At 53.5% G+C, this 16,944-nt stretch overlaps 2 protein-coding genes across 6 annotated transcripts in view; one reads left to right on the top strand and one right to left on the bottom strand.

The window, feature by feature from the left end:
* The window catches only part of SH3PXD2A (SH3 and PX domains 2A), a 259,572-nt gene extending 249,072 nt beyond the window's left edge, over nt 1-10,500 (top strand). For 2 of the 5 annotated variants that reach the window (XM_023206561.2, XM_023206562.2), the window contains one exon: nt 789-10,500. In XM_023206561.2, the coding sequence (XP_023062329.1) occupies nt 789-2,762 (1,974 nt within the window). In that variant the 3' untranslated portion in view covers nt 2,763-10,500. The remainder of the gene's footprint in view (nt 1-788) is intronic. The other 3 variants (XM_023206560.2, XM_023206563.2, XM_023206564.2) reach the window with 2 other exon arrangements.
* The window catches only part of NEURL1 (neuralized E3 ubiquitin protein ligase 1), a 102,900-nt gene continuing 94,049 nt past the window's right edge, over nt 8,094-16,944 (bottom strand). The window contains exons 5-6 of the mRNA XM_023206565.3: nt 14,856-15,002; nt 8,094-14,389 (exon numbers count right to left, since the gene is read on the bottom strand). Coding sequence (XP_023062333.1) covers nt 14,151-14,389; nt 14,856-15,002 — 386 coding nt within the window. The 3' untranslated portion in view covers nt 8,094-14,150. The remainder of the gene's footprint in view (nt 14,390-14,855; nt 15,003-16,944) is intronic.

Below are 16,944 nucleotides of genomic sequence, written 5' to 3' on the forward strand. Positions count from 1 at the left end.
TTTTCTCCAGGAGTGTCCCACCATCCCCAATTCTCTGCCCTTTACGTTCCCCAGTCCAAATGGACCCCAGCACAACCAGCAGCCACACTTTTGGCCATTGGTTGATCTCCAAAGTTAAGGAAGAAGCTCCTTAAACCAGTTTATACTAACATGGAAATGACTGAAAGCCCCCTGCCCTTCCTACAGGAAACCATTCAACCCAAAGAAATCTCTTCAGCTACTGGGATTTCAGTGGGACTCCAGTAAAATAGCCACAGGGGATGGACCCTGGGGAGAGGCTCTGCAGAGAGGCTCTGGCCTCGGGCCTGTACCTCCCAGGTCACTTCATCTGCATCTTCCCATTCTCTTCTGACCCTAGAGACCCTTTCAAGGACCTCCAAGGGAGGACCTAGCAACATTGAGGGTATGAGGAGGGAAGGGGCAGCAGAAAGGCAGTGTTTTCTTCATACGTGTCCTTAGTCTACTGGCAGGGTAGGGACTGGGAACAGTGCAGTTTATGGGGAGGAGGAGTGGGCCAGCTCAACCCGGCTGTTAACACAGACGTGGAGGACCAGGGAGGGAACTTGGCAAGCGGGAACCCACCAATCATGAGATGACAGAGACCTAGGTTTGAATTCTGGTGCATTATTTACTATGTTGGGTCTTGGGCCACTTACTCAGTGGCTCGGTTTATTATCTGTATAATGGAGACAATTTATCCCAGAGCCAAAGTATGATACTCCTACCTTGGGATGTCATAGGGTCCCAGATGCTCCCAAATCACTGGCTTGTCTGCACTCGTCCCCCAGGTCATTGATAAGAACTCAGGCGGCTGGTGGTACGTGCAGATCGGTGAGAAGGAGGGCTGGGCCCCCGCATCATACATCGATAAGCGCAAGAAGCCCAACCTGAGCCGCCGCACAAGCACGCTGACCCGGCCCAAGGTGCCCCCGCCAGCGCCCCCCAGCAAGCCCAAGGAGGCTGAGGAGGGCCCTACGGGGGCCAGTGAGAGCCAGGACTCCCCACGGAAGCTCAAGTATGAGGAGCCTGAGTATGACATCCCTGCATTCGGCTTTGACTCAGAGCCCGAGCTGAGCGAGGAGCCCGTGGAGGACAGAGCCTCAGGGGAGAGGCGGCCTGCCCAGCCCCACCGGCCCTCGCCGGCCTCTTCTCTGCAGCGGGCCCGCTTCAAGGTGGGTGAGTCTTCTGAGGACGTGGCCCTGGAAGAGGAGACCATCTATGAGAATGAGGGCTTCCGGCCATATGCAGAGGACACCCTGTCAGCCAGAGGCTCCTCCGGGGACAGCGACTCCCCGGGCAGCTCCTCGCTGTCCCTGGCCAGGAAAAACTCCCCCAAATCAGGCTCCCCCAAGTCATCATCACTCCTAAAGCTCAAGGCAGAGAAGAATGCCCAGGCAGAACTGGGGAAGAACCACTCCTCAGCCTCCTTTTCCTCATCCATCACCATCAACACCACTTGCTGCTCCTCCTCTTCCTCCTCCTCCTCTTCCTTGTCCAAAACCAGTGGCGACCTGAAGCCCCGCTCTGCTTCGGACGCGGGCATCCGCGGCACTCCCAAGGTCAGGGCAAAGAAGGATGCTGATGCGAATGCTGGGCTGACCTCCTGTGCCCGGGCCAAGCCATCGGTCCGGCCCAAGCCGTTCCTGAACCGAGCAGAGTCACAGAGCCAAGAGAAGATGGACATCAGCACTTTACGGCGCCAGCTGAGACCCACGGGCCAGCTCCGCGGAGGGCTCAAGGGCTCCAAGAGTGAGGACTCAGAGCTACCCCCGCAGACGGCCTCCGAGGCTCCCGGTGAGGGGTCTAGGCGAGGCTCATCTGACCTTATCACCCTCCCGGCCACCACTCCCCCGTGTCCCACCAAGAAGGAATGGGAAGGGCCAGCCACCTCATACATGACATGCAGTGCCTACCAGAAGGTCCAGGACTCAGAGATCAGCTTCCCCGCGGGCGTGGAGGTGCAGGTGCTAGAGAAGCAGGAGAGCGGGTGGTGGTATGTGAGGTTTGGGGAGCTGGAGGGCTGGGCTCCTTCCCACTATTTGGTGCTGGATGAGAACGAGCAACCTGACCCCTCTGGCAAAGAGCCGGACGCAGTGCCCGCCAAGGGCAGGCAGAACGAAGGCAAGTCAGACAGCCTGGAGAAGATCGAGAGGCGCGTCCAAGCGCTGAACACCGTCAACCAGAGCAAGAAGGCCACGCCCCCCATCCCCTCCAAACCTCCCGGGGGCTTCGGCAAGACCTCAGGCACTCCAGCGGTGAAGATGAGGAATGGGGTGCGGCAGGTGGCGGTCAGGCCCCAGTCGGTGTTTGTGTCCCCGCCACCCAAGGACAACAACCTGTCCTGCGCCCTGCGGAGGAATGAGTCACTCACGGCCACTGATGGCCTCCGAGGCGTCCGACGGAACTCCTCCTTTAGCACTGCTCGCTCCGCTGCTGCTGAGGCCAAGGGCCGCCTGGCCGAACGGGCCGCCAGCCAGGGTTCAGACTCACCCCTGCTGCCCGCCCAGCGCAACGGCATCCCCGTGTCCCCCGTGCGCCCCAAGCCCATTGAGAAGTCTCAGTTCATCCACAATAACCTCAAAGACGTGTACGTCTCTATCGCGGACTACGAGGGGGATGAGGAGACAGCAGGCTTCCAGGAGGGAGTGTCCATGGAGGTTCTGGAGAGGAACCCTAATGGCTGGTGGTACTGCCAGATCCTGGATGGTGTGAAGCCCTTCAAAGGCTGGGTGCCTTCCAACTACCTTGAGAAAAAGAACTAGCAGAGGGCCTGGGTTCTTGCAGCCTCAGTGTGCCTCTCTGGCCGCCCACTGGATGAGCGGTGAGACGAACAAAAGGGAAAGGATAAAACGGGAGGGGTGGGGGGGTGGACAACATTCAACCCTGCAGAATGGGTGACCTCAAAGATGCCCCCCCGTCCAAGCCATCCCACAGCTGGAAAGTAGGGGATGGGGGTGCCCACACTGAGTAAGTAAGGGAATGGACCAGGGAGTCCCAGGCCTGGGACCCAGGGCCAAGAAAGCTGAGATCCCCTCTGCACCATGGGGACTTCACCAATGGATTACATGCCATTTGGGACAGGCCGTGTGGGAGACCCCAGTTGTGCCTTTGCTACAGATCTGGAAAAGACGTGGTCACGGGGGCCTCCAGTGTCTTGCCCCTGCTTGCCCCGGTTTTGGTTGCTGGCATCTTGCCACTCCAGGTAGCCCTGCTATTGTCCTAAGCTGTATTTGTGAACTGTGCTGGTTTCCCAGGCATTGCCACTGCATACCACAGGTGGGTACATTAGAAGCCACCACTGGCTTTGGGGCTTGGGGGTGTCTTGTGAGCTCAAGCCTGCTCCTGGGCCAGGCCACTGTCACTGTTAGTTGAAGAAAAAGCAGTTCCCAGGTGCCAGCAAGGACCATCTTCCATAGCTGTCACTGTCTTGGCCTTGAGAAGAGAGCCCGCTCTCTGCGGGGCACCCCATGGAGGACACAGTACCAGAGTTTACAGAGAGGGTGGGCGAAGCCACCGGTCTCTTCATAATCTACACAGACTATTTTGGGTATTTCCGGGCGGGCAGTTCCTTTGCATGTTTCGGGAGAGGTCTGTTGATTTGGGGCTTATGTGTCAGGCCTTTGGTTTGCGTCTTATTTTAGGGGTTGTTTGGGGGCCTGGGTGGTGGGCCTCACACGGGAAGGGGATGGGTAGTGGATGGGGTTTCTGTTGTATCTTGTGGGCGGGTGATTTTGCTTTTGTTTTGGTTTCACATTCTTCCCCCTCCACAAGCCAAAGTTGTTTCATTTGGTTTCCACTGTGTGGACTGTGCTGGAGCTTGGCGCCTGCCAGAAAAATCGGGGGCTAGGCAAGCCCCAGGTTGCAGACATGATGAAGCAGAGAAACTGTTCTTCTGGTTCCTGCACAACCTCAGAGGGGCAAAAACCCTCCCCAGGAAGGAAGAGGGTGTTCAGGAGCCAGACTTTTGGAGAGAAGGCAGCTCCCAGTCTGCTGGGTGACCGCCATTCTGCATGTGTTCCCCAGCTGGGCAGGGCTGGAAGCCTTACGTATGAAGCGTGGAGAAGCAGCCATTGCCCCCACTATGGGCAGAGGGGACCCGGCTGGCCCCTTGGGTCAGACTGGAGCCAGCACTGCCAGCCACCCGCTCTGGCCTGCTGGCAATGCCACAGGTGCCCAAGAAGATGGAGGATCCCTGTGCCAGGAGCCAACCGGGTCTTCCCGAGGGGCAATGCCACAGTGAAGACAGAAGTAAGAGAATAAAGTTCCCTGCAGGTCCTCTGTCACCTTTGGGTTGTTTTTTTCAATTGTTGACATTTCAGAGGGGACCCTCCAGAAGCCTAGCCGGCTTCCCCCAAGGACTCCCCCTTCGCTGGGAGTGGATATCCACACGTGCCTTTGATTTTGGACAGATCGGGCCTCACAGCCACCGATTCAGCTGCCAGGGTCCCTGGACTGGGGGTTCATGTTTTCTATAGAGGAGAAAAGGCCCTCCCTCACCCTACCCCCGACCCAGGCAGGGCAGCATGGGACCCAGCGTCTCAGTGCCTTCAAAACCCACCCCCACCCCTACCCTACCACACCCCATCCCAGAGGCCTTGCCTGGGCAACCCCAAGCCCCTGTCCTTCCACCATACACTGATACCTGGCAGCTAGAGCAAATGGCTCGTGTTCTTTGTTGAAGGCCTGTGGTGAGATTGTTTTGTTTCCTTTTGTTTTGTGAGTTTGTTTAAAATTGAAATTAGTTATTTTCTTCTGCTGGACAGTATTAAATAGAGCAGGATGTTGAGTTAATCTGCTAGATTGCAGTACTAATGGTAGTGTTTAGTGTCTTCATATTAATATTATGTGTACTTATTTGAACAATAATGATAAAGAAGTGGTTCATTATTTTTTAATTAATGCACTTTAAACAAGGTAGAATGGAAAAAACCCAGAGAGCAAAGTGCATGACTTAAAGATGCAGTATATACTTTTCTCATTTTTAAACAGCACATATTTATTAAGAGAAAAAATAATTTATGACTATTTAAAATAAAATTTAAAAGTAGAGTGACTGTCAGGTAAAGAACCTTCAATGTAGCTATCTTCCAGGGGGAGGGCCCTGCAGCCTCGCTCCTCAGATGTCTGCACTGAGCCAGTTCAGTCACTAGTGCGCCAGCCAGGCCAGGAGGGAGTGCAGAGCGTGTCTGCCAAGCACAGAGCATCTCAGTTGGACTGGACCACAGTGCTCCCCAGAGCCTGCCTTTCCTGCCCTTCCCTACCACCTGCACTGCCCCCCACATCCTCCCAGCTCCCCAAGGACCTCCTCTCCTTGATCCCCGGTGCTGTAAGTGATAGTCATTAAAAGGCAGAACTGAAAGAGACCTCAGAGGTCACTCTCCCATCCCTTCCCGTTACTGCGGCCCAAGGACAGGAAATGACTTTTCCAAAATCCCACAGCTAGTGAATGGCAGATCTCCCCACTGCATTAATTCCGTGCTCCTCTTCACCGCCATTATAGTTTATTGTGTGGTCATGTTTACATTGTGACATCCAGCCCCAAGGATGGCTGGGAGTTGCTCAGGCATCCAGGAAAAGTGGGGAATGCTGCCACCTGGTGACAGCATGTAGATTTGGGCAGTGAACAGGGATTGCCATGCCCCAGTCTTCGCACCTCGCCCCCTCACCCCCTAACTCACAGCATAAACGCTGCAAACCCAAAGAGAATATTAATACTTGAAGCAAGAAGGGTGCATGCCAGTCCTTCTCAGACATTGCCAGGGGATACCAGGCCTTGTGCCCCTGGACTCCTAGCCCTAGCCAGGGCAAGAGGGCCTTTCCCTAGAGCTACTGAGCTGCTTTGTGATGCTGAAGGATACTGCCGGCAGCAGGCAGAGGAGGGAGGGGGCCTAGGGCTCTGACCCATCTGGAGGAAAACCAGATCGGACTGAAAAAGGAAAAAGAAAAACAAAATCTCCGCAGTGTCCAAACCTAGTTTCCCATGACTTGCGATTGAAAATGTGAAATGACACTGTATTGCTGTATACTGCAACTTTAACCATAATGAGCCCTTCTGAGGTCATTATTGAGGTTCATATAATGCCCGAAGATGCAGCATTTGGTGCTTTGTTTTCCTTTCCATTTCAAGACCTTTTTCTTGTATTTCAGGGGGAAAAACGTCATCTCCCCCCACCTCATCCCTCTTTGTGACAGCAGGCCTGGCTGTGTGGCCTCTCTCCTCCTCACTGTTCTCACCAGGCCATGGGACTTTGGGGGCAGTGAGAGAGAGCTGGAAAGGGGCAACCCTGAGCAGCAGGTGTGCTCCACGCCCTGTGGGTTCCCCTACATCCAGTGGCTGTAGACCGGCTGTCTTGCCAGGCCTCAGCCCCGTCTACCCCCAGCCTGGCCCCAAAGGTTTCTCTTTCTTCCTCCTTGATTTTCCATCTTGACGAAGGCATTATATAGAATCATTGTAATCAGTTTCAGATGTTAGAGCAGCATATTTTACAGGCATTTATATCCATTGCTTTCCTCAGCAAGGCATGTTACTACTTTTATCATCTAAGGAAAAAAGACAAGGGAATTTCAGTCAGGCATTATTTTCCTATTACTAGTGTTTGCAGAATAGGTATAGGACTATTTAAGTTTAGACCTTGGTTTGGTAGTTTTTGTTTTTAAGGGGAAAAAGATAAAAATAACCCCTATTTTTCCTGTTATTGTATTTAACTAATATATTATTTCTTTAAGGTTACTCACTTCCCCTACCCCCTCCAAATACCTTGCATTCTCAATCAAAACCGGAAACAATCGGAGAGACAGGAAGAGTGCAATATTACCAAGATGGATGCCAGGGCTCATTGGGGACAATGGAGGGAATACCAGTGGTGCTCAGGCAGCAGAGGCAGGGAGCGGGCTGCTGAAGGAATCCCAGCTGTGGAACAGGTGGGTGGGTTGGTGGAGTTTGATCTTGTAGCGTTCTCCTCTCCCCTTTCCTTGGGAAGATGATGGGGTCCCTGCCAGATCCACCCAGCAGAAAGGGATTCAGGCATGGGGCCCTTGACCTCTGGGGCCCCTGTCCCTGGAGCAGAGTCAGGCCCTCAGGAACTGTTCCTTGTTTTGATTTCTGCTGTGGTGCAGCCAGCTGCTCAGACCTGGCCTAAAAATGACTCCCAGCAGCCCGCTCTCACCCCAGTGTCCTGATGTTTGGGCTGTGATCCTTCTGGTGTATGTTTGAATCTTTCTAAAACTGGGTGCCCTCAGTTCAGTTTCTAGGCAGGAAGCCTAGAAGTCACCAAATCTTGGGGGGAATGTGAGAAACTTGACCGTGCACACCGTAGTGAGACACCAATGGGAAGCCTGGGCTGTCCATTCATCTCAGCGACTTCAGCCTGAGGAGTGAGCCCTGCCTGTGCTCCGCACCCAGACAGTCCGTACAAATTCTGCTCCAGGAAGAGTCGGGGGTCTATTCAAGTTTCTCTGCAGACAGAACTTCCCACAACAAGTACCAATCTGGCCTCCTTCCTCAGCACCGGTAGAGAAAGCAGCAGAATGGGAAGTTTCCTCTGGGTTTGAGCCTCAGATCTCTGCCCCTCAAGGTGACAGGGACGTCCCTGTGGCTTGTTCCCTCCACCTCCAGTACTGTACGCTTGCTGCTCCAACCCCCATTTGGTGAATTTCTGCACAGACACGGATCTCTGTGCCCCGGAGTGGGACTGTGCCCCGTGCGGGACTCTCCCTTGGCTTATATCCATCTAGATATTCAGTCTTTGAGAATCTCAATGCAGAGCTCTCTGGGAAGAGAACTGTCCACATTGCTAAATAATTAAGATTCCCTCACTTTTTTGAGGGTCATGTGTTGAGAATGTGTGCGTGTGTGCGTGTGTGGTGTATGAGTGCATGTGTGTGTACGCAAGTGTTGGTAACATCCCACTTGAACTAAATAACATGGGGTTAGAGGAAAAAAAAAAAAAAAACCAGGCAAAGCTGTCTCCATTGAACAAGTCCTTGGCAATGGGCAGGACCCAAGGGACTCACAGCTTCTGGCAGCAAGTGTGTGTGTCATTCACACACATCATTTTGGCTGGAGAGTGCAATGTGTCTTTTTTTTTTTTTTCTTTTTGTAATTATTTTATTAAGTATTTAGTTGGAAATTTCACACTGGCATTAACAGGTCTAGCATAAGCGGCCTAGGCAGTCATCCCAGGCTCCAAAATGAAGATGTGCAAAAGAGATGCCACTGGGTATAGAAACATTGGGTTGGTTCAGTTAGGCCACCCCCTACAGATGTGTCATCGAGCAGGTTGACTCCCACCTTTCAGTCATGCCATAGGTATGAGAAGCCCCTTATAATAAAAGCTTCCAGTCCCTTCATCCTTGTTTCAGAGGGTGGGTCAGGTGGTCAGGGTGAGAACTTGCTCTTGGTGCACCCAACAAGACCTGCAGGTGCATATAAGTGTAGTCCCAACTGCAGGGCCAGACTGAACACTTCCGGGAAGTATGGAGGGCTCTGCTAGACCTTCATGAGTTTCTGGCTAAATCATCATCCCTGTCTGGTGCAGTCTCATGTCTCTGTGGTTCCCAAGGTGCATGATCAGAGCCAGTGAGAAGACAGGAGTGTGACCCACAGCTTTGGGGAAAACAGCCCCACTGTTAACTTCTCTCCTGCAAACCTGGGTCCCCAGGCCATAAGGTGGGCACACTGGTGCTTACAGACTGGGTGGAGGGCTCTACCTTCCAAGGCCTTGATCCCAGCCTGTCTATAAGGTTGGGATTAGCACGCAATCCCCCTTCCCCAATCCTGTCTTTTTAAAATCTCAAGTTTGCAATTAACCTTGACAATCAACACCCTCTCCTACTGCAGTCCTAGAACTCAGTGGCTTTAGAGAATGGGGTCCCCTGCACTGAAGGTCCCTGCCTTGCTCCCAGTTCCATTCTGGCCAATAAGCTGAACCTCAAGAGGTGAAAGAGAAAAAGGGAAGGAGGGAGGAAGAATTATTTAGAGCAAAAGGAAGGCTCGAGCACGTTAGAGGCAAGTGAGAGGCACGTTGATAAGAAGAGCGTGTGCATGTTTGGGGTAGCTGGGGCCTACTGCCCTTCACTAGGAAAGGCGGCTTCCAAAAGAGGATGTCTTCTAGAAAGAAAAGTTGTGTGAAGGCTGAAAAGGGGTTTGGAGTTTTGTCTTTGTTGATTAGAAAGAAGGAAGAAGTCAGTTCTGAGTGTTTCAGGAAGAAGAGAGCAGGTAGAAAGGGAATTTAGTGATTCAACACCCAAGGGTCCAGCCACAGCAGGTTGGAAAATCCTCTAAATTTGGCCACAGAAGCTGGCTAGAAAAAAACTGCCACTCATTGGGCCACATGCTGGGTCCCCATCGGTTCTCAATGAATGGTCACTGATTTACTTAGCAGAGAGGGGAAGTCACCAGCCACAAACCAATCTTTGAGTTTGCAGGCCCTGATTCCAGAATACATGCATCCAGCTCCCGGTTTCTCAGCTGGTTTTGCCCACTTCCCTTTGACTGTCCAATCCAAAGCTAGCCTCTCAAGTTGTATAGCTCAAAGACCAGTGACCACAATGGGTCATAACAGTGAGGACCCACCTCCACAAATTAGAACCAGGGTTCAGACTCCATTGGGCACATCTGGGAGGAAGGCAACCTCCTTTGTCATCCTGTTGGTACCAGTCATTCTCAAGTATCTCTGACACCTGTGGTGGTTCAGTTTGCTGAGCCTGCCACCTGGTATGAATTAAGACTGGGTATGATGAGCATTCATCCATGGATATACCCTGCCATTTTGCAGTGCCTTATAACCAAGGCACACTCCCCATATGAGTTTACTGCAGAGAGAGAACAGCAAAACAGCCACCCTTCTTGAATTTACAACTCATTATCTGCAACAGGTTTTCTTTAAATCCAGGACACAGGATGGGAAATGGGTTTCCCAGCCAGGTACTCAGAGGTCTGCAGGAAGTGACTCCCGGGCAAGGCAGACTTCAGTAATCCCTGAAGCGTGAGCATATGGACTGCATGGCTGGGTGGGGACTGGTGGACGTCTCTGGAGCTCCAGAACCTTGGAGAATTCCTCATGGAATTCCCCTCCCAGCTCTTAGTGGGCTCTGTGGGGTCAGGAGGAGCCCTTCTTCCAGGTTTTCCTTCTTTCCTCCTCAGCAGAGAAACTGGAGAAAGGACATTAAAGTCAGTGCAGTCAATTTGAGTGCTGAAATATTTCCAGAATCAATGGTGGTGCTAAACTATCTCCATGTTTCTAACATTTTTAATAGTGGAGTTGGTTTGTTTTTAATCTCATCACAAAAATGCAGTGCCCTTGGGGAAGGGACCAGCCCCTTGGCCTGCCACTTTCCAGGTGTCCCTTATCACTTTGACAGGACTCTTTGGTCTGCAGAAAATGCTCTGTCTTGGCATGCTTCTAGACTAAGATTTGGGTTTTGTTTTGTATTTTGTTTATGTTTACATGCATCTTATATTTCCCTGAAAACTAAATAAAGTTTTGGGCCTTTTTAACCAAACAGAATCACCTCTTAATTCTCCCTGTCACCAAAAAAAAAAAAACCCATCCAGCTGAATAGCAAATGTCCCATTATCTCAAATTGCAAGGTGGACTCCAGGATCCCAGGGCCCTCTGAAAGAAAGGACACTGGAGGGTGGGGGGAGGTAGGTAAGCTCTCGCCTTTTTTTTTTTTTTTTTTTTTTTTAACAGGGTCTCACGCTGTCACCCAGGCTGGAGTGCAGTAGCATGATCATAGGTCACTGAAACCTCAACCTCCCAGACTCAAGCAATCCTCCCACCTCAGCCTCCTGAGTAGTTGGGACTACAGGCGCACCGCCATGCCCAGATGATTTTTCTATTATTTGTAGAGACAGGTTCTTGCTATGTTGCCAGGGCTGGTCTCAAGCTCCTGGGCTCGAGCAGTCCTCCTGCCTCAGCCTCCCAAAGTGCTGGGATTACAGACATGAGCCAGCTCTCACTCTGGCTGAGAATCATGGTCAAGCTCCTCCAGCTTCTTCCCCATTTTGGGAGGCTTTCTGGGCAATGGCCAAGGCTTTGAAAGATGCAGATCTTGGGGCCAAGGACCCACATCCAGCAGGCCTAGCTGCCCCCTTAGCATGGCCCCCGACCCTCTCCTGCTTTTGCTGGACCCCAGTAAGCAGGACCGGGTAGCCCTGATCGTAGGAACAGGCCATGGCTGTGCAAGACCATGCAGAGGCTGGGTAGCCTGAGCATCCTCCCAGGGACAGGATGGGCAGGCAGGTATCCCACACACCTCTGAGGCCTGGCACTGCCAAACGAGCTCAATTCCAACACTGTGCCTAGACCTTGGGGCCAGTCTGGCTGCCTCCTCCCCACCACCCCTCTCCCCTCAGCCTTCCCCACCACTCGGCTCACTCGGCGCACCTAGAACACTTCTTTAAAGGACTCTATCCAGAGGCCTCCCTTTTCTCCTCAGTGGCACCACCCATTTGGTACAGGCCTCTGCACCCGCCAGTGGGAACACAGCTGAGCTCCCTCCAGATGTGGGGGTCTGAGCCTGGGGAGAGGGGTGGAAGCCTTGTTCCTGGGGAGCTCAGAGCACAGCCCCTGATGACCTGAGTCGACCACTTGTCATCGTCCCATTAGCCCCTAGGTGGCACTGCGCACCCCCCCACAAGCAGCAGATTTGAGCCCTGCTCAACCTTAACGGAAAGCCAAGCTTCCTCATGGAATCCCAGGGCACCTTCCCCACCACACCCTGCTCCTCACAGACGCAGTGGCCTCTCCCAATTTACAAGGCTCACCTGGCATTCTAGCCCCAAGTCACGCTCCAGCCCCTGACTCCAGGGAGTCTTCCCCAATTGTCCCAGCCCACCGTGAAGCCTCAGAGGCCTGCAATTACCCCTGAGGGAAGGGCCACCCCTCCTGATGACTCCCCTAGTACCCAGGACACCAGCCCTCCCACACCCCAGCCTGCCCCCACATGTGCACGCACACGCTGGCCCTCCTTCCCCAGTGCTCCGCGCACAGCACAGCCCTCAGGCTGGTACGAAATCACCTTTATTCACAATCACAGCGACCCGAGTGCACGAGGGAAGCAGCAGCCACCCCTGCACTGACAGAGGTAATGAGATGATGGCTTCCTCTCCCCAACCCTCAGCCTCTGGGGTCCCTGGCTGGGGGGCCCACTAGCCAGCCCCCGCTCCCTCCCACAAAAGGGGTCTCCCATGGTCAGTGACTGGGGAGTGGAGACCCATAGTGGGACAGTGACTTCCACAAAGGCCCAGCCTGAGGTCCTGGCACACCACCCCATGGCAGCCCTCACGGAAGAACTGACAGTCACACAGAAAGCCTGCCCCTCTCTCCCCAAACAACCATTTTACAGAAGTAGAAGCTGGGGCTCCCGGGGCTACATCTCAGCCAGGGCCACACAGCTGGTTAGTGGCCAGGACTAAAACCCATGCCCTGCCTGCCACACAGAGGAGCAGTCTCTGATGGATGCAAAAAAACAAAAACAAAAAGCCATCTGAGGGGGCAGAGGGCTGGGAGGCTGGGAGAGCCCAGGCCAGGGCAGGCAGGGCTGAGAGGACCAACCTCAGCAGGTGGAGCGCTCCCTCCCCAGAACTTAGAATGAGAACCTGGAGGTGTGAGAGGCACACCCTGCCTCCTCATCTTCCCTACAGGCTCCCTGCCCTGCCGTCACAAGGCCCCCCTGTCCTGTTCCTGGCCCACACTGGGAACACTAGCCCTCCTGGAAGTTTGACGTCCTTATGGACGGGGGACCTCCTGGGCCACCTGACGTACCTGAGTCAACCATGATAACCCAGCTCTGGCCCAGGAGGAAGGATGCTCTATGGCTCTGGGTGACCACCAGCCCCATGGCACTAAGGAGGATCGGTTTGCCTCTCTGTAAAATGGATACTGTTTGCCAACAGGCCTCCCAATTTGGCCCCTCCTTATGGAGTTCCAATTCATGATTGGCAGGGCTGGGTGTGAGCTTTGTGGCTGGAGTCGGAGGAAGATACTGAGTGATGCCTGCCTCAGTCGCACCCTTTCCCAGGTACCCCATACACAAGGGCAGTATTTCTAGGGGCCCAGAGGATGGGAACTCACCTACAGACAAACAAACAAACAAAAAAACCCCAAACCACAAACCAAATAAATTAATTAAAATGAGGAAAAGGGCTGGTCTTGGCCCAGGGAACGCACACCTCCCCACCTGGGGCCCTGGCCCATCCCAGGCCTGCCGCAGGCTCTATCAGCCCAGGCCCTGGACAGCACAAGATGTGGGGAAAAGGTCTGAGAGGGTAGCTGCAAACCTGTTCTCAGGGACCGTGGCAGAAGACCAACCCTTTTCCCCAGCCTATACCGAAGGGCTACCCCTGGGCAGCGGCATCCAGCGAGATGATTGGGGCAGGAAGGCTACAGCCAGGACAGGGTCCTCCCCTTCTCAGCCAGGGGCCCAGAACCTGGAGCCCTCTGCAGCCTGTCCATGTGCCCATCGGGTAGTGGGAGAGAGACATGGCATGAGGCTGCAGCCTGCCCAGGACAGGAGGCACCCACCAGCCTCTCACCCCCAGCTGCCATGCCCATTGGGCAGGGAACGAGGAAAGAGAAAGTAGGCCTAGGTCAGAGAGGGAGATAGCAGCTCAGGAGCGGCCTGCTCAGGGCGGTTGTTGAGCAGGCTGTACACTGCTCAAGCGCAGTTGGCTGAGGGAGCAAATGAGCCTAAAATCCAGTCCACACTGCACTAGCCAGGCCCCATGCCCTGGCTTAGGGCTGCAGCTTCCCAGAGGAAGGTACAAGTCTTCTGATTCTCACAAAGGTGCCACATGGACTACAGACACCTCCTAGAAACCTGCCCCAGATGGGGAAAGATTAGGGCAGGCTGAGATCCCAATTTAGCCCTCAGCATGCAGAGAAGAGCTGGGTGCAGAGAAGGGAGAGACAGGGAGAAGGCGGCCTCCTCTCCTCCCCTCCCTCTGCCTGGCGATTTGCCTCTGCCCCCTCCCTGCCTGATACCCCCCTCTCCCCAAACCTTCAAGGGCCTCAGTTTCCCATGTTTAATGGAGGAGGAAAAGTTTCCAAAATGAGGAAGAGAAGGGGCCCCACTGGCTTGTTCCTCAGCTGGGGCTGGGCTGAAGCCCAAGGAGATGGGTGTGCAGGGCGGGCCACCGCAAAGGGCTAGGAGCTGCGGTAGGTCTTGATGATGTCCTTGATGGGGCGGCGGCAGATGGGGCAGCAGGCGTGCAGAGCCTTCTTGAGGCGCAGGCCACAGGCGTAGCAGAGGCACATGTGGCCACATGTGTAGATGACCGTGTCCACCGCGTGTTCATAGCAAATGGTGCACTCATCGCTCCACTGGCCCAGACCTGGGGTCACTGGCGACTCAGGCAGGCTCACTGGCGAGTTGGGGGCTGTCCCTGAGGACAAGGGGGCACCAGTCAGGAGGAGACATGGCCCAACCTGGCACTGGATTCATGGGAAGAGAGCTCCCCGGCCTCTTGTGTCCCCCTCCATTTATCAGGATCTGCCTGTTCACCCTGAACCCAACTTCCAGGGCACAAGGGAAGAGGCTGAGCTCTGAGCAGCCCCACTTCTGACCCACTCCACCCCCAGATGAGGGGAGAGTAGCTAGGAGGCAGTGAGAGAAAATACAGCAAGATGGAGAAAGGAAAGAGTCCTGAATTGTTTAAGGTAGGTCCCTCCTAAGCTACCCTTTGGCACTGCCGAGCTAGGAGACAGAAGGGGATGACCCCAGAAATCACTCCGCAACAAAGGTTCACCGAGCCCAGCTCCGGCTCCTCTCCACTCCCAGCCCAGACACAAAGGCCACATCCTTGCCACAGTCCCACAGTCACCATGGAACAGAGGAGCCAGCCTACTTACCGCCAGCAGAGCTACCCAGAGGGCCAGAGCTGCACGTGCTGAGCAAGGGGTCAGAGAGGCGGCTGCCCAGGGCACTGGGCGAGGTTGGCGTGGAGGCAGGGGAGCAGGGGAGTGATGGGATACCACGCTCAGCCAGGATGGTGGAGCCTGTGAAAGGGGAGGGAGGGAAGGACACGCTAGCTGCCTGTCCAGGCCAAACTGGAGAAAGCTCCATCTCTCACAGTGGGTTCCCAGGCTTGACCACACAGACCAGCCACAGGGCCGAGAGCAGGATTTTGCAGGCTGGTGCAGGGGATCATTTGATATTACTGCCGTGGAATGTAGCTAATCAGCTAAAGACTTTGACCCCAGTCAGCATCCAGCCTGGCCTCTGTTCTCACCTATGAACTGGAAGGCCACATCCTGCTTGCTTCTTGCTAAAACAGCAGCTCCAAACTAGGCCCCTGCCTGGCACCTACCTCCGCTCCTCCCCATGTATGCTTTCTGCAAAGCTTCCTGGGCCAGAGCATGTACGTTACCATCTCCCCTGCCCCGCAACCTCACCCTCCTGTTCAGAGCCCTGCACTCTTCACCACTGTCCCCAGATATCACCCACCTTTTCTGCATGGCACCTCTGCAATGCCTTTGCCTTCACCCTTTCCCACCTTGTTCTGATCGTAGATTCTCTCCTCCCCTCCTTCCTCCTTCCATCACTCACTTCCTCTCCTTTTTTACATATATATATTTTTTCAGACGTAGTCTCGCTCTGTCACCAGGCTGGAGTGCAGTGGCATGACCTCGGCTCACTGCAATCTCCACCTCCCAGGTTCAAGGGATTCTCCTGCCTCAGCCTCCTGAATAGTTGGGATCACAGGCACATGCCAACATACCCAGCTAATTTTTTTGTATTTTTAGTAGAGACGGGGTTTCACCATGTTGGCCAAGATGGTCTTGATCTCCTCACCTCATGATCTGCCCGCCTCAGCTCCCAAAGTGCTGGGATTGCAGGCGTGAGCCACCATGCCTGGCCTTCCTCTCCTTTTTAACAATCCATGCCTACCTCTTTCCCTCCTTCCTTCTTTCTTCCCTTCAACAAATCCTTACCAAGGACCTACCAGGCACCAGGCCCTATGCAGACAGAAAGCTGGAAACAGCCCCTGCCTTCAAAGAGCTGGCTGTCCAGGAAGCCTCTGGGGGCTGTCCTCAAACTCCTTCCTCCAGGCCGCCCTGACTACCCCCAGACCACATTACTCCCTCAAGTACACACACACACGCACCACAGACCTATTACTATACAACCACAAAGGCTGGGGTATTATTTGTTCTGTGCACAGGACTCCAGTTTTGTTTCTCCAGTAAAACCATGAGCTTTCTTTTTTTTTTAAATTTTTTGAGAGGGAGTCTTGCTCTGTCGCCCAGGCTGGAGTGCAGTGGCGCCATCTTGGCTCACTGCAAGCTCCACCTCCTGGGTTCACACCATTTTCCTACCTCAGCCTCCTGAGTAGCTGGGATTACAGGTGCCCGCCACCACGCCCAGCTAATTTTTTTTGTATTTTTAGTAGAGATGGGGTTTCACCGTGTTAGCCAGGGTGGTCTCAATCTCCTGATCTCGTGATCCGCCCACCCTGGCCTCCCAAAGTGCTGAGATTACAGGTATGAGCCACCACGCCCGGCCCATGAGCTTTCTTAGAACAGGAAATCTTATTCACCTGTGACTCTCCCATAACTCCTAAAATAATGCCCTGTACACACCTAAGTGCCCAAAGATATCTTTTTTATCTGTAGTTATTCTAATTCATTTAGTGATATTATTATTTCTAAGGATATTCAATAGAGATGCCCACAGGGTTTCTCTTACTGTGTTGATATTTTTCCAAGTTAATTATCATCTCCTTCTTTCAGGAATTCACAACTCCTATTTACTTTTCTTGCCTTGTTGCATTGGCCAGCATTTTTAGAACATCTGTAAGCCATCTCTATTATATTCCTGACTTTCATGAGAATATTTCTAAAGTTTCACCAGTAAGCATGGAACTGGCTGTATGTTTTGTGATACACATGAGTGAAGGAAATAACCTTCTATTCTTAGTTTACTTAGGCTAGCCACAAA

The sequence above is a fragment of the Piliocolobus tephrosceles genome, chromosome 9 (genome assembly GCF_002776525.5).
Source record: "Piliocolobus tephrosceles isolate RC106 chromosome 9, ASM277652v3, whole genome shotgun sequence".
Taxonomy (NCBI): Eukaryota; Metazoa; Chordata; class Mammalia; order Primates; family Cercopithecidae; genus Piliocolobus; species Piliocolobus tephrosceles.